Source organism: Squalius cephalus (assembly GCF_949319135.1).
Source record: "Squalius cephalus genome assembly, chromosome: 13".
NCBI classification, from domain to species: Eukaryota; Metazoa; Chordata; class Actinopteri; order Cypriniformes; family Leuciscidae; genus Squalius; species Squalius cephalus.
In genome coordinates this window covers 11,498,285-11,515,655 of record NC_137134.1, presented here as the reverse complement: position 1 = coordinate 11,515,655, position 17,371 = coordinate 11,498,285, and the positions used below count along the sequence as shown (strand labels likewise).

Genomic DNA, 17,371 nt, shown 5'->3' with positions numbered 1-17,371 from the left:
TGACAAGATGAAAGGAAAGGCCACATGGAGATCCTCATTTCCAGCCCCAGCAGGAACACTGGCAGTATGGTAAGGAACACTGCCATCCTCCAAATTTCAACTTAAATTACATTAAAATGACTTAAAATCAGTAAATAAGTGAATCTTGAAAGTTGAATAAGTGAATCTTGAAAAACAGTTGAAAATTGCTTAACTTATTTTGATGCGTTAAAGCAATGTAAACATATGTTGTCATAACTTATTGATCGTATAATTTTATTTGCAATATAGTAAGAGTAGTATCTCTGGACTACTATATGGACTACTTCAGTATGCAGTTCTGAATCCAGCAATACATTACATGAGTTTATAGCGCTCCACAATGTTTACATCGCCTCATTTTGAATAAGAATAAAACATCAGGTCATGCAGAGACTATCTCGTCTCTTTAAATTTAAATCTAGATTTATTTACATTAATTGGCCCATGAAAACCTCTGTGGACAGAAATAGTATGGGGGACGAATTTAAGTGTTATTAAAAGTTTCCCCCAAATCTTCCACGCCTATTGAAACCTCACAAAGATCTCTTAAGAATTTCCTGTGCATATTGTTGTACATTCATTTAGGTCTTTGCAGTGTTGATTGTAACTGAAAATGTCACAGTGCCATAATGAATGTGTTAGGAACGGTTCTGTTATCTTACAGTAATTTTATCAGTCGTAATGAGGCTTTTCTCTGTTCAGTTGACTTTGAGGAGCTTTCGCCTTTATTCTAATCTGCAGTCTCCACATTTTTTAATCTTATTACTGTGTAATTTAATTATTCCTATAAGGAAAATGGCAGATAAAAATGCTTTGCAATGTCACGTTTTATTCTAGCCATCTTGGCATCCAGTATTTTATATACAGTATGTATGGAAAACAATCCAACAATATATATATATATTATAAGATTATTTCAAAATATTTCCTATGTGTTCTAAAGATAAACCATGTGTTTTCTTGCACTGCGCAGGATTTGTGTTCTTTTTTGTTCACAGTCTCAGCTGTACATTTTAGTTCTTCAGGTCAGTGATCCTGTGAATTCAGGCAGCAAAGAAAACAATATGAGACCAGAATCTCTTGGGATGCCAGAGGCCGATATGACACGAATCCAGTGTTGCCTTTGACCTTTGATGTTTTCGAGTGTGTGTGTGTGTCTGTGTGGTCTCGTTCCTTGGTAATGCATATAATGCACCTCACACTGTATCCTGAATATTTTATGAGCACTACACATCGAGAAACGACAACAATCCTTCTGTCGTCTGCTTTTCGGATATGTCATCGGATCCATCTCACAGAACATCCACATTCTGAAAAAAATAAATAAAAAATGATGCATGCATTCTGATGCATCATGGGAATGGCGAAGGCGTCTGAAAGATTTGTGGGAAGAAATCAGAACAAATTTGATTTCAAAGCAAATATAGAATGATGAATGCTAGCTGCAATTTGGAGCTGCAGGAAATAAGTGATCCTGTTTTATATAGCTGTGCTATATTATAATATTATATTATATTTGATCTATCTCACAGGTAAGGAGCCTTTGATCAGGTTTAAGATGAGGCAAGAAGTTTCTTTATTGCTCTTTCATACCTCAGGAGACTTTGACTTCTCGGTTATTGAAATATCACTTTAACTCAGAACTTTCAGCTAAAATTCCTGTCTAGGAGAAGTTAAAACTGGACATAAAAATACCAAATGTTTTTAATCTCTGGTGTTTAATTGTAGACTTTGGAGGGTGAGTAAAGTTTGAGACATTATTGAGATCTCTTGTTGAGAAGCCACAGGAATTTGTGTCCAAAATGGAGCCAAAAAAAGGTAGATAAATATGAAAAGAATGTGTCATCTCTTACCAACCGTGAATACAGCTTCATTTGCAAGTACTTGACTTAATTCAATCCTAACCAGTCATATCCAGCTTGTGTCGAGTGAAATTAGGTCAGAGTACATGTTTTTTTTTTTCCACTGTTCTTTTCTCTCTAGCTTTGATTCACTCATTTGAACAACTATTTTGTATATCCGTGGCCTTGAGTTCCTCGTTTTATGGAGCGAACGCATCAGCTGGTAGATTAAATCCACGGAAGTGCGATAATTTAATGGCATTTTCATCTTATTTGATTGAGTTACTTTTGAATATTCATAGCTTGCAGAATTATTCTTTTCCCTGCAGTTTTCATGTTGCTTGTCCATGGAATTATGAAACTTAGAAACCAGTGGACATTTAGTCTTTTTAGATTTTAGTTTTTAAGTCATCTTCAGTATATGCCTCTATTGGAAAATTATTGCTTGAAAGTAATTGATTATTTATATAAAAATATATATATTTGTCAGAGTCATGACCTTATTGTGGGCAGCGCTCCGACACACAGCGCAGCAGCGCCTCAGACAACCCAAGTTCAAATCCAAACTCGTCTATACAATCAAAAAATGTAACTTAACATAAATATAAATAAACAAAATATTTAGCCACTTATACAGTATTTCTAGTTGATAGGCACTCGTCTGTGTTTGCGTGTTCTAGACAGTCTGTGCTTTAGTGACAGGGATTTTATTGACTCTTTCTGCAATGTACATATTTACACCAACAGGTGGCGCCAAGCAACTGTCTTTATTAGTGAATCATTCTCTCAACCAATTTGTTCAAAAACAAATTCGTTCAGGAGTTAAAGAGGTGACTGCATTTATGAGTGATTCATTGAATCATTCAATCAACTGATTCATTCAAAACACTGATGGATTCAGGAATTAAACAAGTGACTGTGGCTGCGTTGGAAATTGCCTACTTCACTACTATAAAGTTGACAAAAAACTAAGTCAGAAAAGATGTATGTCTGAATTCACAGTACTTGAGACTTAAAGATGACTTACTTCTTCAGGCGAGATTCTGGAGTGTGCACACAATGGACACTTTACTATCCCATGAGGCCACGGGAGAGGATTTATGAATGGCAGTGAAATGAGAAAACTGATGCTAGTTGGTCACATCACTTGTTTATGACAACATGGAGAATGTAGTACATCTGAATTACATTCATACTACACACATTCATACTGTATAGAACAAACTTTTTTTTAGCACTCGCAAAGTCAAGTCAAGTCACCTTTATTTATATATCACTTTACAATACAGATTGTTTCAAAGCAGCTTTACAGTGATAATAGGAAATTAATGCAACAAAGATTGTATTGGCTGTACAGCAGCTTTAGAAGAGAGTCATTGTCGAGCTTAAGTAAGTTCAGTGATGGCTCATTTTTGTTGTAAAAAAGATATATATATATATATATATCAATTCTCATATGACGGTGTCAATGCAGGCAGGTCAATAATATTGTTGAATATTAAGTGTCCCTAACTAAGCAAGCCAAAAGCCAAAGGCAAGTAAGAGTAGTACACTAGTATGTGGTTCTGAATTCAGCAACTGATTAATTCATGAATTACACAAGTGACTACGTTAATGAGTGATTAAAGGGGAGGTATAATGCCCTTTTCACAAGATGTAAAATGTGTCTTTGATGTCCCTAGAGTGTGAATGTGAAGTTTTAGCACAAAATACCCCACAGATATTTTTATATAGCATGTTAAAGTTGTCATTTTTTGAGGGTGAGCAAAAACGCACCGTTTTGTCTGTTCCTTTAAATGCAAATGAGCTGCTGCTCCCGGCACAGAGGGCGGAGCTACAACTAGAATGCAACAGGACTCTGAATGGTTAGTTGATGAATTTATGTAGCTTGTGTGTAGTTATCTTCTAGTCACTGATTAGCATATTCTGTCTTGATAATCTATAAATCTTGTTCCGGGGTTTATGTAAATTCTAGGGTTGGTGATGTCACTAACCCGGGAGGAATGTTGTAGTCCTTAAAAAGCAATTTCTTTAAAAGCAAATATCTCCCTTTGCTCTGAACTTTGAGCGTTGTAACTTTGCAGATGTTGTTTATGCTCAAACAGCAACATTACAAACTAACTAACCCTTTAATTGAACCATCCACTCAACCGATTCGTTCAAATCACTGTTTCATTCAGGAATTATACAAGTGACTGCATTTACGAGTGATTTATTGAAACTCTAATTAATTCAAAACATTGATTTATTAAGGAATGAAACATACAGTATGTGACTGTCTTTATGTTTGATTTATTGAATAATTCATTCAACACAGATTTATTTAGGGATGCCATTACTTGACCATGACTTTGTTCAGAAATAGTAACATTTGTGCAGCAAAAGTAACAATTTACTCAGTATTATATATTGTGATGCTTATGAAATCATATGTGGTCTGAAGTTGCTTTACAATGGTCCGTATGTTTACATAAGGAACCCTAATGTTTCTCTCTATAAAATGATGACCATTTAAGAAATAATATTGAAATACATGAAATTATTGGATATTTAGACCTACTGTATCTACAAGTTGTCAACATTAAAACGCTTTTGTTCATTAGTTGGCAAATTTTTGACAGAATTAAGTGATAAAAACTAGCTTTTTTGACAACCTTTTTAACTAATCTGAAAATCTGCACAGTTGCTACTTTTTAAAGTGTGCTGGAGGGACACGGTGGCTTGGTTCCTCCACTCACAGCTTGTTCCCTGAGCGATAAGTGTGAGCCGTGGGAAGCGCGAGATGACATACTGTTGACAGGATTACAGGATCCTGCTAGTAAAAGAAACCTCCTGTCATCTCTTCTTTCATTCCTGTATGAAATGGCACAAAGCTGCAAGGACTCGATGAAAAGGCAGCTTGAGAAGCTTGGAAATCGAATGTCCTTTTTCATTTGGCATGTTGCGTAGAAGTTCTTTTTAATCACTTTTGATATTTTTTTGTTGGTTTTGAGACCTTTTTCAATGTGCATTTGGCAACTATGTGACCTTATTTGTCTCATGCACTCCAATACAAAAAGATCAGCACTTAAAATCTTGAGGTCACCGCCTTTATATCCAGAGATAAAACTTCTGAAGCGATAGTTATCATATCTGAAATGAACGCTCTTCGTGTCTCATGGCTCATTTCCAGCAGACTTGAGTGTTGTGACTTTAATATCAGATTACCTTTTTTTGAATTTCTCTTTTTGAATTTAATGTCATTTTGATTATAGTGCATTTTTTATAGTGCCATCAACAGTGGCTTGAAGATGCTTCATTTTGAATCACAAGTTGGTTTTGACTGATTCAACTTTTATGTTCTAAGAATTGATTATTAAAACAACAAAATTTCAAATGATTATTATTATATGAAGATTGTATTAAAATTTGGAAAGTTCTTAGTATGCGTTCATAATTAATTTTTTTCAACTGCAATGTATTTGTGTGTCAATTTTTTATTTAGTCTCTTTTTCAATCTTGAAATTTATCAATATTTGTTGTGTGTTAAGTTTTGTTTTGGGCAAGTTTGTGCCATGCTTATTGATTTGAATTTTGACTAAGAAGCTTAACCGTATATGTTCTCATAATTGCTTTTTGTATCATTCCATGTAAGAGAAGAGCTGTTGATAAGCTTGACTAAAGCAGATTTATTCTGTTCTCATCTGAACCTCAAAAATCCTTCAAGTGATCATTCCCCTTTCTGAGGTTTCTTTCACAAGTTTCCATATTCCCACAAATGACAATTTGATGACCTTAATACGTCCATTTCTTGGTTTAATGTAACTTCCATTTCCTAATAATTGCACATTTGCACTAAAAGTGGAGACTCTACTAACTTTACCACATTTCTCGGTTTCTCTTCGTTCCCCCCAGTTTTCCCGATAAAAACCTACTTTTTTAAAAAACTAATGGTTTAGAGAAACCAAATGATGCAATGCTAGCCTGGTTAAAACCAGACCATTCTCAGTAGTAACTGAGTTATGGTCTGGCAAAGCTCCATAGACAAATCATTTCCAAAGGGGCGTCACCAACGGACGTCGCTCAAATGCCTCTGGGCGCAATTGGATAGACCTAAAACCAATCAGAGCGATCGTCATCGGGTAAAGCCATATGCTGCGTCCCAATTCGCCTAAGTTACACTACGCCATAAAAGTATGTACTCTTTTTGTGAAGAAAAGGTATTTACTTTTGAATGTGTAGCAAAAAAGTAGGCAAGCTTTGGGACATACTACTTTGTCATCTTTATCAGACGGATCTGTCACGTACATCCTGTCACTTAAACTGCCCTGTCAATCATCTTGTCACAGTTAAAATCCTCTATTAAATCTAATTTAATTTCCTACCGTTTCGGAGAGAAATGTAGTAGCACGTTCATCTGCCAGTGGGTCTTTCATGGAGACTGTCCTCATGTGTTTGCAATTTGAATATATTAATGCATTTAAAAGTTGAACGGACGTCGCTCAAATGCCTCTGGGCGCAATTGGATAGACCTAAAACCAATCAGAGCGATCATCATTGTGTAAAGCCCGCCTCAACGTTTTTGATTGGTGCCGCGATTTCTAGGCCATGGAAATGGGTTTGAATGAGCTCTTTGCCAGACTACTTCTCGAGCAAATCTGAATTTGCCGGAAGTTGTCTGGGTTTTCCCAGGCTAATGCAATGCTATTTAAGGTCACATTGTTGATAGTGTTTGAAAGTCTGATTTATTCTAGTGAATCAGTTCGTCCTAAATGGCTTTCTCCTATGCTGGAAAGTTTGCCAGTTGGTTTGTTTGGATAGTTAAGATGGACAGAGAATGAGGGAGAAAAAACACAATGAAACATAACCATGACACTTTTAGCCTGAGTATAGTTTACCTGACACCTTTATCTATACCTACATGAATGAATTTTCTCTCAATTTGTTATTAGCAGTGACACAATACACCCGTCAGCCTCTAAAATGCACCTAAGAAGATGAAGCTGCAACTTGAGCATCTAGTTGTCGACTTCATAGTGATTCAAGACTCAAAGTGTTGTTTTTATAAAATACGTTCTGACACTTTCAAAGCTTCAAAGTATTCATCACCATAGCTTTGTTGCACAGTTTTTTTTTTTATCCAACAGTTTCTCATAATCATTCCTGCCATAAATATTGTAGCATATTGGCACTCTGTTGGACGGGCAGACATTTGACTTCATTCCCCATTCTTTCTTTTATCATTTTCTTCTCGATCTTTTGTATTCTCTTCTGTCTCCCTAGCAAAAGGATTTCTTTCAAAGAAGCGCCTGTACAAAACACTGGGATCTTCCTCGAGGCTCCAGGTCTCAGTTTGTCTTTCTGTGGTATGAAGTACAGATTCCCACAAGTCTCTTTTGTCGTGGCGGCAGGGAGCGAGTAGCCTGAAGCTCGGATCAAAGAGCTGCGATTCACCCACCGTGAGAGCAATCCAGCTCTTGTACATGACTGATCTCCACTCTGATGTTCAACCTTTGTCAAGGGAATTCAATAAACCAGCTGACAGCATGAACAAACAGTCTGAATGGGCAGCGACGTAATGTCAGGATGGGGAAGGTTGTCGAGGTCTTGCTTTTCCGTAGGATTCCTCACATCCAGAGTTGTTAATGAGCATATCAATAATTCTCGATTTCCAGAATGTGTTGGATAGAAGCAACAGATTGGTGTCTAACTGCTGTTTCACGCAGTTGCGTCAGAGAATGAGGTCTTTAGCTCAGGGATAAATTGAGATTGGAATATGAAGGAATGAGAGGAGAACCTGAATGTGAATTAAGTGAAGAGAAGAATGAAGTTTCCTGAATGATGCACTTTATTTGCACACACATACAATATAAATCTACAGGACTGGATAGGGAACATAGAACAAAATACAAATTTGACAACAAATTGAATGGAAAAGTTACACAATTTCAGATTTCAATGTATTTTTATTTGCTTGAATTTAATTTTAAACTAAGACACTAAAGCAGGGTTCACCAATCTCGGTCCTGGAGGGCCGCTGTCCTGCAGAGTTTAGCTCCAACCCCAATTAAACACACCTGAACCAGCTAATCAAGGTCTCACTAGGCATACTAGAAACTTTCAAACAGGTGTGTTGGAGCTGGTTGGAGCTAAACTCTGCAGGGACAGCGGCCCTCCAGGACCGAGATTGGTGAACCCTGCACTAAAGGATACTTTTTTTTTTTTTTTTAAACAACTGGTAAATTTTGAGATTTGGCATTTCATAACATGTTATTTCAGACTAGTGAAAAGGAAACAACCAAAATACACTTTTTAAGAGTTTATTTTATTTTTGCACTATTTCCATCTTTAAATGCCATTTTCTCAAAACGTTTTTTTTTTTTTTTTTTCATATACCAAACTTTAACGTTTTATTTAAATCTATCTACTGTATATTCTGAAAGTATGTAATGAGGAATTTGTTTATATATAATTTGCTTGATTTATTTATTTTTTTCTTAAAAAGATTGTGATTTTTATTTCTCTGGCTGTTGACAGTATTTTCTAGGGAAGCTTGTTTCCGCCATGGACCGTCAGTCAGGTTTTAGAGCACAACATAGAACTGAATCAGCACTTTTAAAAGTGTATAATGATATTTTATTAAGCGTTGATTCAGGAGCTTCTGCAATCTTGGTATTATTAGATTTTAGCGCAGCATTTGAGACCATAGATAATAGTATCTAGGTTTCTCGTCTGGAGCACTCTGCTGGTCTTCGAGGAGTTTCCCTTCAGTGGATTAAGTCCTATTTATCTAACAGAAGTTTTGCAGCTAATCTGGGCGAATTTTTATCAGCTCCAGCTCCACTAACTTTTGGGGTTCCACAAGGGTTCATTCTTGCTCCTGTTTTGTTTTCATTATACAGGTATGTGCTTCCTTTGGGATCTATTTTTAAGAAGTATGGAGTTTCTTGTCATTGCTAACGATACGCATATTTACATAATAACAATGCCCTAACTCCTCTTTTAGCTTGTCTAAATGACATAAAAAGCTGGATGTCCTTAAATATTTTAAAACTTAATGATTATATTTTTGCCATCTGATAATTATGTGCCTCCTAATCTCAATTTTGGTCCCGTATAGTAAAGCAGTTGTGAGGAATCTGGGTGTTTTATTTGACAAAGCTTTTAAATCTGATAAGCAAATAAACTCTGTTGTCAAATCCTGCTTTATAAATCTGAGACTTCTGGCTAAAGTAAAGCTTTCCATTGACGATTTTGAGACAGTCATTCATGCCTTCATTCTTCTCGGCTGTATTGTAACTCTCTTTATATAGGAGTTGGCCAGACAGCACTGCGGTTGAAGGCCGTCCAGAATGCGGGCGCTAGACTGTTGACAAGTTCTTGCAAATATGAGCATAGTACACCAATTTTTATCTTCACTTAAGTGGTTGCCGGTGCGTTTCAGAATCAAATATACTTTTATTATTTGCTTTTAAATCATTAAATGGCTTGGCGCCACCATACCTCGCTGGCCTACTAAAACAGCACACATCTGCTAGATCTCTTAGGTCCTCTGATCAATCTATTCCCAGATCCAGACTGAAACTTAGGGGCTTTTTCTGTCGCTGCACCTAAACTGTGGAACATATTACCATTGCATATCAGAAAGGCTCCAACAATATCCATTTTTAAAACTTGGTTAAAATCTCAATTGCTATCCCGGGCTTTTAATCTCGATTAGGTGCTGAGGCATGTTTTACTTTTCATTTGTATCTATTTATTTGTATGTGTGTTATTGTTGTACTATTTGTTCTTTGTATGATTAGTATTTTATTTAAGTTCTTTGTACAGCACTTTGTTGTTGTATTAAATTGTGCTTTATAAAGAAAGAAAGAAAGAAAGAAAGAAAGAAAGAAAGAAAGAAAGAAAGAAAGATGGAATAAAACAATTTAAAAGATAATTGCGACTTTTTGTCTCACAATTCTGACTTTTTTCTCAGAATTGCGAGTTTATATCTCACAATTCTGACTTTATTACTCGCATTTGAGAGATTATATCACGTAATTCTGAGAAAACAGTCAGAATTGTGAGACGTAAACTCACAATTCTGAGAAAAAAGTTTGAATTGCAAGAAAAACAATTCAATGGAAATTGCGAGATGAAAAGTCGCAATTACTTTTGACGGAAAGATTGATGATGAAAAATTAAATCTTTAGTGACGGAAATAAGCTTCCATGATTTTCTGATTTCTAAAGATATGTCCCAGATCCCCTCTGTAAAAACCTTTGACTATATGGCGACAAAATGATTTTTTTTTTTAACCTGTATTTATGTTCAGATTTTTCTTCTGGAGATTTATACAAATTTAAGCTTATTTAATTAGTTTATGCCTCATTTGCATATTTAAATATAGCATTGCAAAAAACTTGTAATATAAAAAAATCACAATGCAATCGATCAACTGGGAAAGTATGGTGATATTTATACCCTATTCACCAGGGGTGTCACCTTAAGATTTGATTTTTAATTGTAATTTAATTATTATTTCACACAATATTTAACCAATTAATTAAAATACATAGCTTTTTTTTATCTAATATGTATAGCCTATTTTATACATAATTAACTCCATTAACTGGTCATTTATGACTAGACTTAAAATAAGCTTTTTCCCCACTAAACTTCTACACACATCTCGCCCCAAAATCAGCTCTGGCCAATCATAGATCGATATCAGGGAGCCGCCAGAGACATTCACCTTGGCTCCTCCATATCATTACCGAACAGACTTTCTCCATTAAGTCTGATAGCGGATAGTCTCAGCGTTGAAGCAGGACATGTCCTCCTACCACTGTGTCCTCACTGCGGAGACGTGGGCCGAACCGCCGTCCTCATTAGAGAAATGATGCAGCATCTCTTTCAGGACCTGGAGTAAACTTTTGCTTTTTTGTGTTCTTACTGCTAACTGTGTACAACGTGACAGTTTCATCTTAGTATACAACACAATGTCTCATGAGAAGAGAGGAAGAGATCAAGCAAGAGGAAAGGAAACAGAAAGTGTGAATATTGCTTTTGGCCATTAAATGACTTGATCTTTTCTTGTCTGACAGTGCACAAGTATAAGAGCATTAGGACGAAGATATTTTAATAGCACCATTTACACTTAAGTAACACAAATGCTCTATGAAAGTTGGTCATTTTAAATGATTTCTGTGAATCTGTTCAGAATGTCTATTTAACAGAACCTCAATGATTCATTTGCATCATCACCCCGAATTGTTTACTGCACATGCCACATTAAATGTTTGGATATGTTTAATTAACATGGTTATAAATTTAGTTCTTATTTAGATTTTTTTATATATATTTTATTTTTTGCATGTACAGAATTTTTAATATACTTTAAGTGACTGTATCTATGTCTTTTAGCACTAATTCATATAACAGGAAAGCACACGCATGCTTTATTAATGGCTGAATAATTTTCTATTTGGCAACTTTATTATGTAGCACAGAATAGGCCTGATTGCTGCTATTCTGGAAATGGCCTAGTTTTTGGTCTGTTTTTTCTCGGGGTGGGCGGCAAACATGCATTTTAATCAGAATTCATGAGTAAATTGCACAGCAAGCCCAGAGATCAAAATGCAGCTATATTTCCTTCACGTTTCTTTGAGTAAAAAGAAGGAGGGAAAAAGACAAATCTTTCCATTTTAGAGGCAATACGGTTACCTGAAAATCTGTGAAGCAACTTATATTGTGAAATGTTCATGAATCTTTCTAGTGGAACCAAAACCTTACAAGTTTTATGTAGATGGGGGAAAAAAATCTGTAGCATGGAAAAGTTGAGATGCTTTTTAGAAGAAAAAAACAAAAACAAAGCCTTTCATCACCTTATTAGCAGCACATGAGCTATAGCGGATGGAAATGTGATTCATTACCGTATAGTGAAAACAAAAACACAATTATTAATGTATCAGCTTCTGTAAAGTACATCTTTTTGGAGTAATTATGAAAAGAATTTCATACAAATGATTCATTTACTTTTGTTTCATTTCTATTGTTTGTCGAGTGTTGCACTCAGGGGAAGAGGTATAATTCATTATGTGCTGAAGATGAAACAGGGCCATCACTTTTATAAAAGAATGAGAGAAGTAGGCGTACTGACAGCAGAATCTATCAAAGACATTTTGCTTTCATAACTGACGTATAACACTGTTTTCTTCATTCAGTTCGTTTATCCGTTTCAGGATTCGTATGCTGTAACCTGCCTTAAGTTCACAGTGGGGGTTTGCTATTGTGAATTGTTGCTCTACAAGGTTTTATTATATATATTATTTTGTTTGGTCATTTGAGATCTCATTTGGGTCCAGCTCTGAGGGAATGATATTGCCTGGAATATGCTCTGCGTATACATTTACGTACTTTTGTGAAGCACTGATTATGTATGGCCTAAGGGTTTCGATCAACTGAAGATGCATCAAAGACAATGTTTTTAACTCTTTGCAGCATCTAGATGAAGCAGATCTGGTGTGCTTTGATAATGAGGCATGACAGAAGCCTTAATGTCTCAAATGATAATGACTGTGGTTTGTTAAGAACTTCGTAGATTCACATTGCAAATAATGAATCGATCAGCCAATAACGTAACTGTGTATTGTGGAAGTCTGTAAACTTGAGCTATTTTGTGAACTAAGGGCCAGATTTACTAACAGCTTGTGCCGGCGCAAACCCTCTTAAAAACTACTGTCAGGATTTACTAAACGCAAGCAGTCAAAAATTAGCGCTGAAAAGGTGTGGACAGTTATTTCAGCCTGATCTCACGGCAATTCGTACGAATTCTACGAGGTGGCTAATTCGTACGAATTCATACGACCTCACTCGTACGAATTCGTAAAATTTTTGCTAAATCGTACATATTTTACGAATTGCCCAATTCGTATGAATTCATACGAATGACCTACCCCTGACCCCGCCCCTAAACCTACCCATCACGTGGGTTTAGACAAATCGTACAAATTCGTACAAGTGAGGTCGTACGAATTCGTACGAATTAGCCACTTTTTTATCACTCGTACGAATTGGTCGTGAGATAGCGTTGGTTATTTTTGTGGCAATGCATTTGAGTTTCCCTTTCAGACGCTAAATGTATGGGAGGAGATTTGCTAAAGTTTGCGCTAGTCAATATACTGGTATTTGCGCCATTATTTACTGCCCCAAAAAAAGCATGTCTTAAACCAGATGCTTATTGATGCTGCTCTTGGTAGATTGTGTTGATCATTGTATGATCCGGCTGTGTCTGCGTTCTTTAATTTGTGCGTGATCAGTTGATCACGAGCAGAACTTTCCAGTCCCATTGGCACTTTTATGGGATTGCGCTCTCACGCTAATTTGCCCTGTTTAGGAAATCTGGCCTTATATGTCTTTTTTAGTCAATGAAATGTAATAGTTGAGAAAGTTCATCTCTGGGGAACTGTGTTAGCCTTTTGATGAGCATAACGGAACTGGCTGAGTGTGCTCTCTTCTTAAGATGAAAGAAAATATGTACTGACATTTCTCTTCTCATTTCTCAGTTTAATGCATGATGTAGATTTAAACCAATATTATATTACAGGGCAATTGTTATAATGTAACATTTAAAATGAATGAATGAGCTTAAAGCAATAGAAAATCAGTTAATCATTATATTTAATGTTTCGTGACTTTATTGTTTTTCATTATGCATGTGAATGAATTTGAAATGGATATGATATATTGCATGAAAAGATGTCTCTGGACTTTCAGGTAAGCGCCGCTCATCAAAAGGCAATGTGAATATGGGGCACCATAGGCAGCTCATTAATGTTTTAGTAAAAAGCTCCAGTCATTTACATATCTTCATTAATTATGAAGAACTATGTGATGTGTTTTATGTGTAGGTGTCTTAGAATGATGAAAAATTAAAGGTTGGAAACTTTAGTTTATGCGTCAGTATCACGTAATGTATTTAATGCCTTTAGTTTGTGTTAACGTGACTACGAATACAATATGCTACACGAAGTCATGTTTTATTACTTTATCTTGTCGATTTATCTCGATGTTTATTGCCTTTAATAAATTTGAAGTTCATCCTATGTGAAATCTATGTAAATCCCAAAGCATACAATCAATGCTTCAGAGTTTAATTGGGCCAAGTACAGAGCCCAGGGGAACTCCTTGAATCATGATTAAAAGCCATGCCTCTCTAGGTAGCTTTTTATTTAAGAAACCATTATTATGCAAAAGTATCACACTACTAATGAAGGGAGATTCCTAAGCTATTTTGATTTACGACAATTGTAAGTTAGTACAATGCAAGCAAGTACACTTTTGCATCCGCAAAGTGCAGTTGCATTCATCCCTACCCCTGCTTCACTTATTAGGAGTGTTATTGTTATGTAAGTTGATGCATTGTGTGGAGTATTGCTATCATGCCTTAACCACCGCTGTATTACATGGAGCGATCAACTCGGCGCTGCTGTGATTAATTGTAGCAGAATTCCAATGTGGGAAAAGAGAGGAGTAATTCTATTCAATTCCCAAAGGCTTTTCAGTGTCACCGGTTGTGCGTGTGATCTAGAAAGGGAAAATGATAGAGACAGAAAAAAAGTGATCAAGAGTGCAAAAAAAGACAGAGGGCAAGTGGCGCACTGGAGGATTTGAGAAGAAAAAAAGGAAGAATACTGCAAAAGGAGGGAGCGATGTCAGAAAAGATAAGGAGTTATAAATATTGATTACCGTTCTTGTACCGATCCAAAGACATGACAAGGAAGCACTCAGATGCCGAGGTGTTCTTTGGCAGGAGCTCGAACAACTCGTTTGTTCCCAGGCTTTTTTTTTTTTTTTTTTACTCCCTCACTCGCTCTGTCATTCTGACAGATGCTGCCTTGCCTGAGAGCGCCACAACTTTCCTCAGCTAGGATGGGTATGTAACGTGTAGAGAGGTAGAGAATGAGAAATTGCCTTTTCTTGTTTTGTCTCCCTGCCTTTGTGGAGTGGCGGACTGCTCCTGAGAGTGCCATGTGACTCCTACCACAGTGCTTTGGAGCTATTCTCCCCTCTCCCTCTCTTTTTTTTTTCTTCCAACGATGAGTCGCTGAAGAGGAGAGGAGGCGGTAAGAGGAGGATATGTTTTCCGTTTCGCTCAAGTGCCGGATGGGGGTCATCAGACGCAGGATCAAGGGTATTGTGCAATGCACCACTTTAACACAAGCTTTTGGGATGGGGGTCCGAAACCTTTCTAAGTGTTGAGTTTCAGGATTATTGGGTTATTAGGGAGTGTGATTAACTCTGTTTTGGATGTATGCAATCTTGCCTTGTCTACTGATTTTTGAAACTTGATATAAGAAAAGTCAGGGTTTTTTTTTTTTCAAGTACCAGGAAAGCCAATCAAAAAGCTTTTTGTGAGTCTATTGTGAACATCCTTTTAAAATCCAAGGACGGTGATACTTATGGTGTGCTTGTGAGTGCTTAAGTTGTGTTTGCCGTATTCATAAACCTCTTCTTTTTTAAATGAGTGGCTTATTTATAATTTATTCTTAGCATCAAGAGTCCTTCAATGTTTATAATTTCTTTTCATTAACGTTTCATTACAGCGAGTGGTATTTTTAGTCTAGAATTAAAAGGCCTTCACACTTTATAGTGACGTTTGAAGCACAGTTTTGCAGGGTGTGATTAGCTGCATGTTTTTGACTACAAAACTTAAAAGCATCTCAGTGTTGTGCTGAAATCTTCTCTCTTTTTTTGTTTTGTTGTACTCATTAGCCACTTTATTTTGCCAGCATGGCAACAAATACAGATTATTCATTTGCAGTTATCTATCTAACTGTGTACAGATCACTTATAGTACTCTTAAATGCATAAACCGCTCTTGGCTGTGATCTTAAATGTAACAGGCCTGTGCAGATATCAAGCTGATAAGTTTGACACTTCTTCTGATCCATCCGTTTAGAAGAGCTCGTTTTTATGCATCTCGGGATCTCTAGCCTTAAGCTACTATGCAAGAAATCAATAAAGCAATGCCTACAAAAGTTCAAGACTGTAGAAGCAACACCAGCTGTTGAAGCTTGTGTGTGGGGGTGCAGATAGTTTCAGTGTTCTGGTCCTTGGCGGAAGTTCAAGTTTACATGTTCATGTATCAATGGTGGGTGATGCACTCTGGGGTTCTTACTCTTTCCTTGTGCCTTTTCCATTTTCTGGTTTGCATAATCCATTTTTTCTTCGAAAACATGTATCTTAGAGACATTTTATTCCCAAGTTTTCTATTTTTTTTATGGTCGTTCCTCAAACTGACACATCATATTTACAGACAAAAGAAGCTGTTGGCCACACACAATGAATCCCAGTTGGCCATATTGAGGAAAATAGATTTGGGCAGCTGGGAACAATGCTAAGAACACATTGAATACACAATCATAAAGTGATTAATGATGTAATGGCCACAGATTGGGCGGGGAAAGTCTTTAGATTGAACCAATAAAACCAGTCTGTTTCCAATGTCCAAGTGAACGAATGATTGATGAAGGGAATTTCATGGATTGGGCCTGTGGTCCTCATGTGACTTTTTTTTTTTTTTTTTTTGCAATAACATTTCATTCCTAGTCTACATGCTTTATCCAAGCTCTAGGAAATCTTAAAAATCTGCAGTTGAATGTTTTTATATCAATGAATATGTGCTAGCTTCATGAAGACTCAATCTAGCGAAGACTCGAAATTTAATCTGAGAGGCTTGATCAGCCACAGCAGTTTCATTGAATATATATATATGGAGAGGTGGGGTCGGGACAAGCTTGATAAAAATGCTGAGACTAGACTGACTACACTTGAGATCTCAAGCTGAAAATCAACTTCTCACTCAATTTAACTATGCAGCCAAGATACTAACTGAAAGCAGCAGGCCGTAAAATTGCAATTATATTAGAGTGGCTTTTATTTTTGCTTTGTGTAACTTGATATCCTATTCACATTCTTTGAGAAGATACACATCACATTGATTGAATTATGGCAACATTTTTCTCCAGGGATATAGAAACCATTGTTGAATGATTGTAGACAGTTGTGTAAATCCTACCACTTTGACAGCACAAACCTACTGTACCTTGCCTTTTAGTAAATCAGCTTGGACTACTGGGCAAACTGCTAATTTTCTTTATTTTTTGTATTTTCCATAAAAAAATTGTAATCGTCTTAGGGGCCAATCACACAGAATGCGTTTTTCCATTCCACTGCACGATTTTCCATTGTTTTTCAATGTAACCACGCAATAGTTGGCTGTGTTTGATCGTTGCGCTCACATCTTGCGTCTCGTGCATAACGCGGTGTTTTAAAAATGCAGCACTAAAGTTAAAATAAGTTCAACTCATTTGCGCCTTTAGACCTTGCATTTTTCCGCCCCACTGACCTGCGCCTTTCGTTTTTAAACCGCAAAAATGTATTGTGCATGTCCCCTTAAAAATAAAAAATAAATGACTTCAGAAGCAAATTTATGTACGAAGATTTGCTTCTGTGAAGCAAAGAACAGATCAAAGAAAAGTATG

General features: G+C 36.4%; 1 protein-coding gene across 5 annotated transcripts in view; it reads left to right on the top strand.

Moving 5' to 3' along the window:
* Positions 1 to 17,371, top strand: part of grip2b (glutamate receptor interacting protein 2b) — a 184,260-nt gene that overhangs the window by 71,752 nt on the left and 95,137 nt on the right. The window contains exon 1 of one of the 5 annotated variants that reach the window (XM_079889925.1): positions 14,944 to 15,018. The exons of the other annotated variants lie outside the window; for them this stretch is intronic. Within the exon in view, the coding sequence (XP_079746051.1) occupies positions 14,964 to 15,018 (55 nt within the window). The 5' untranslated portion in view covers positions 14,944 to 14,963. Of the gene's footprint in view, positions 1 to 14,943; positions 15,019 to 17,371 lie in introns of those variants that run through there. 5 annotated transcript variants of the gene reach the window in all.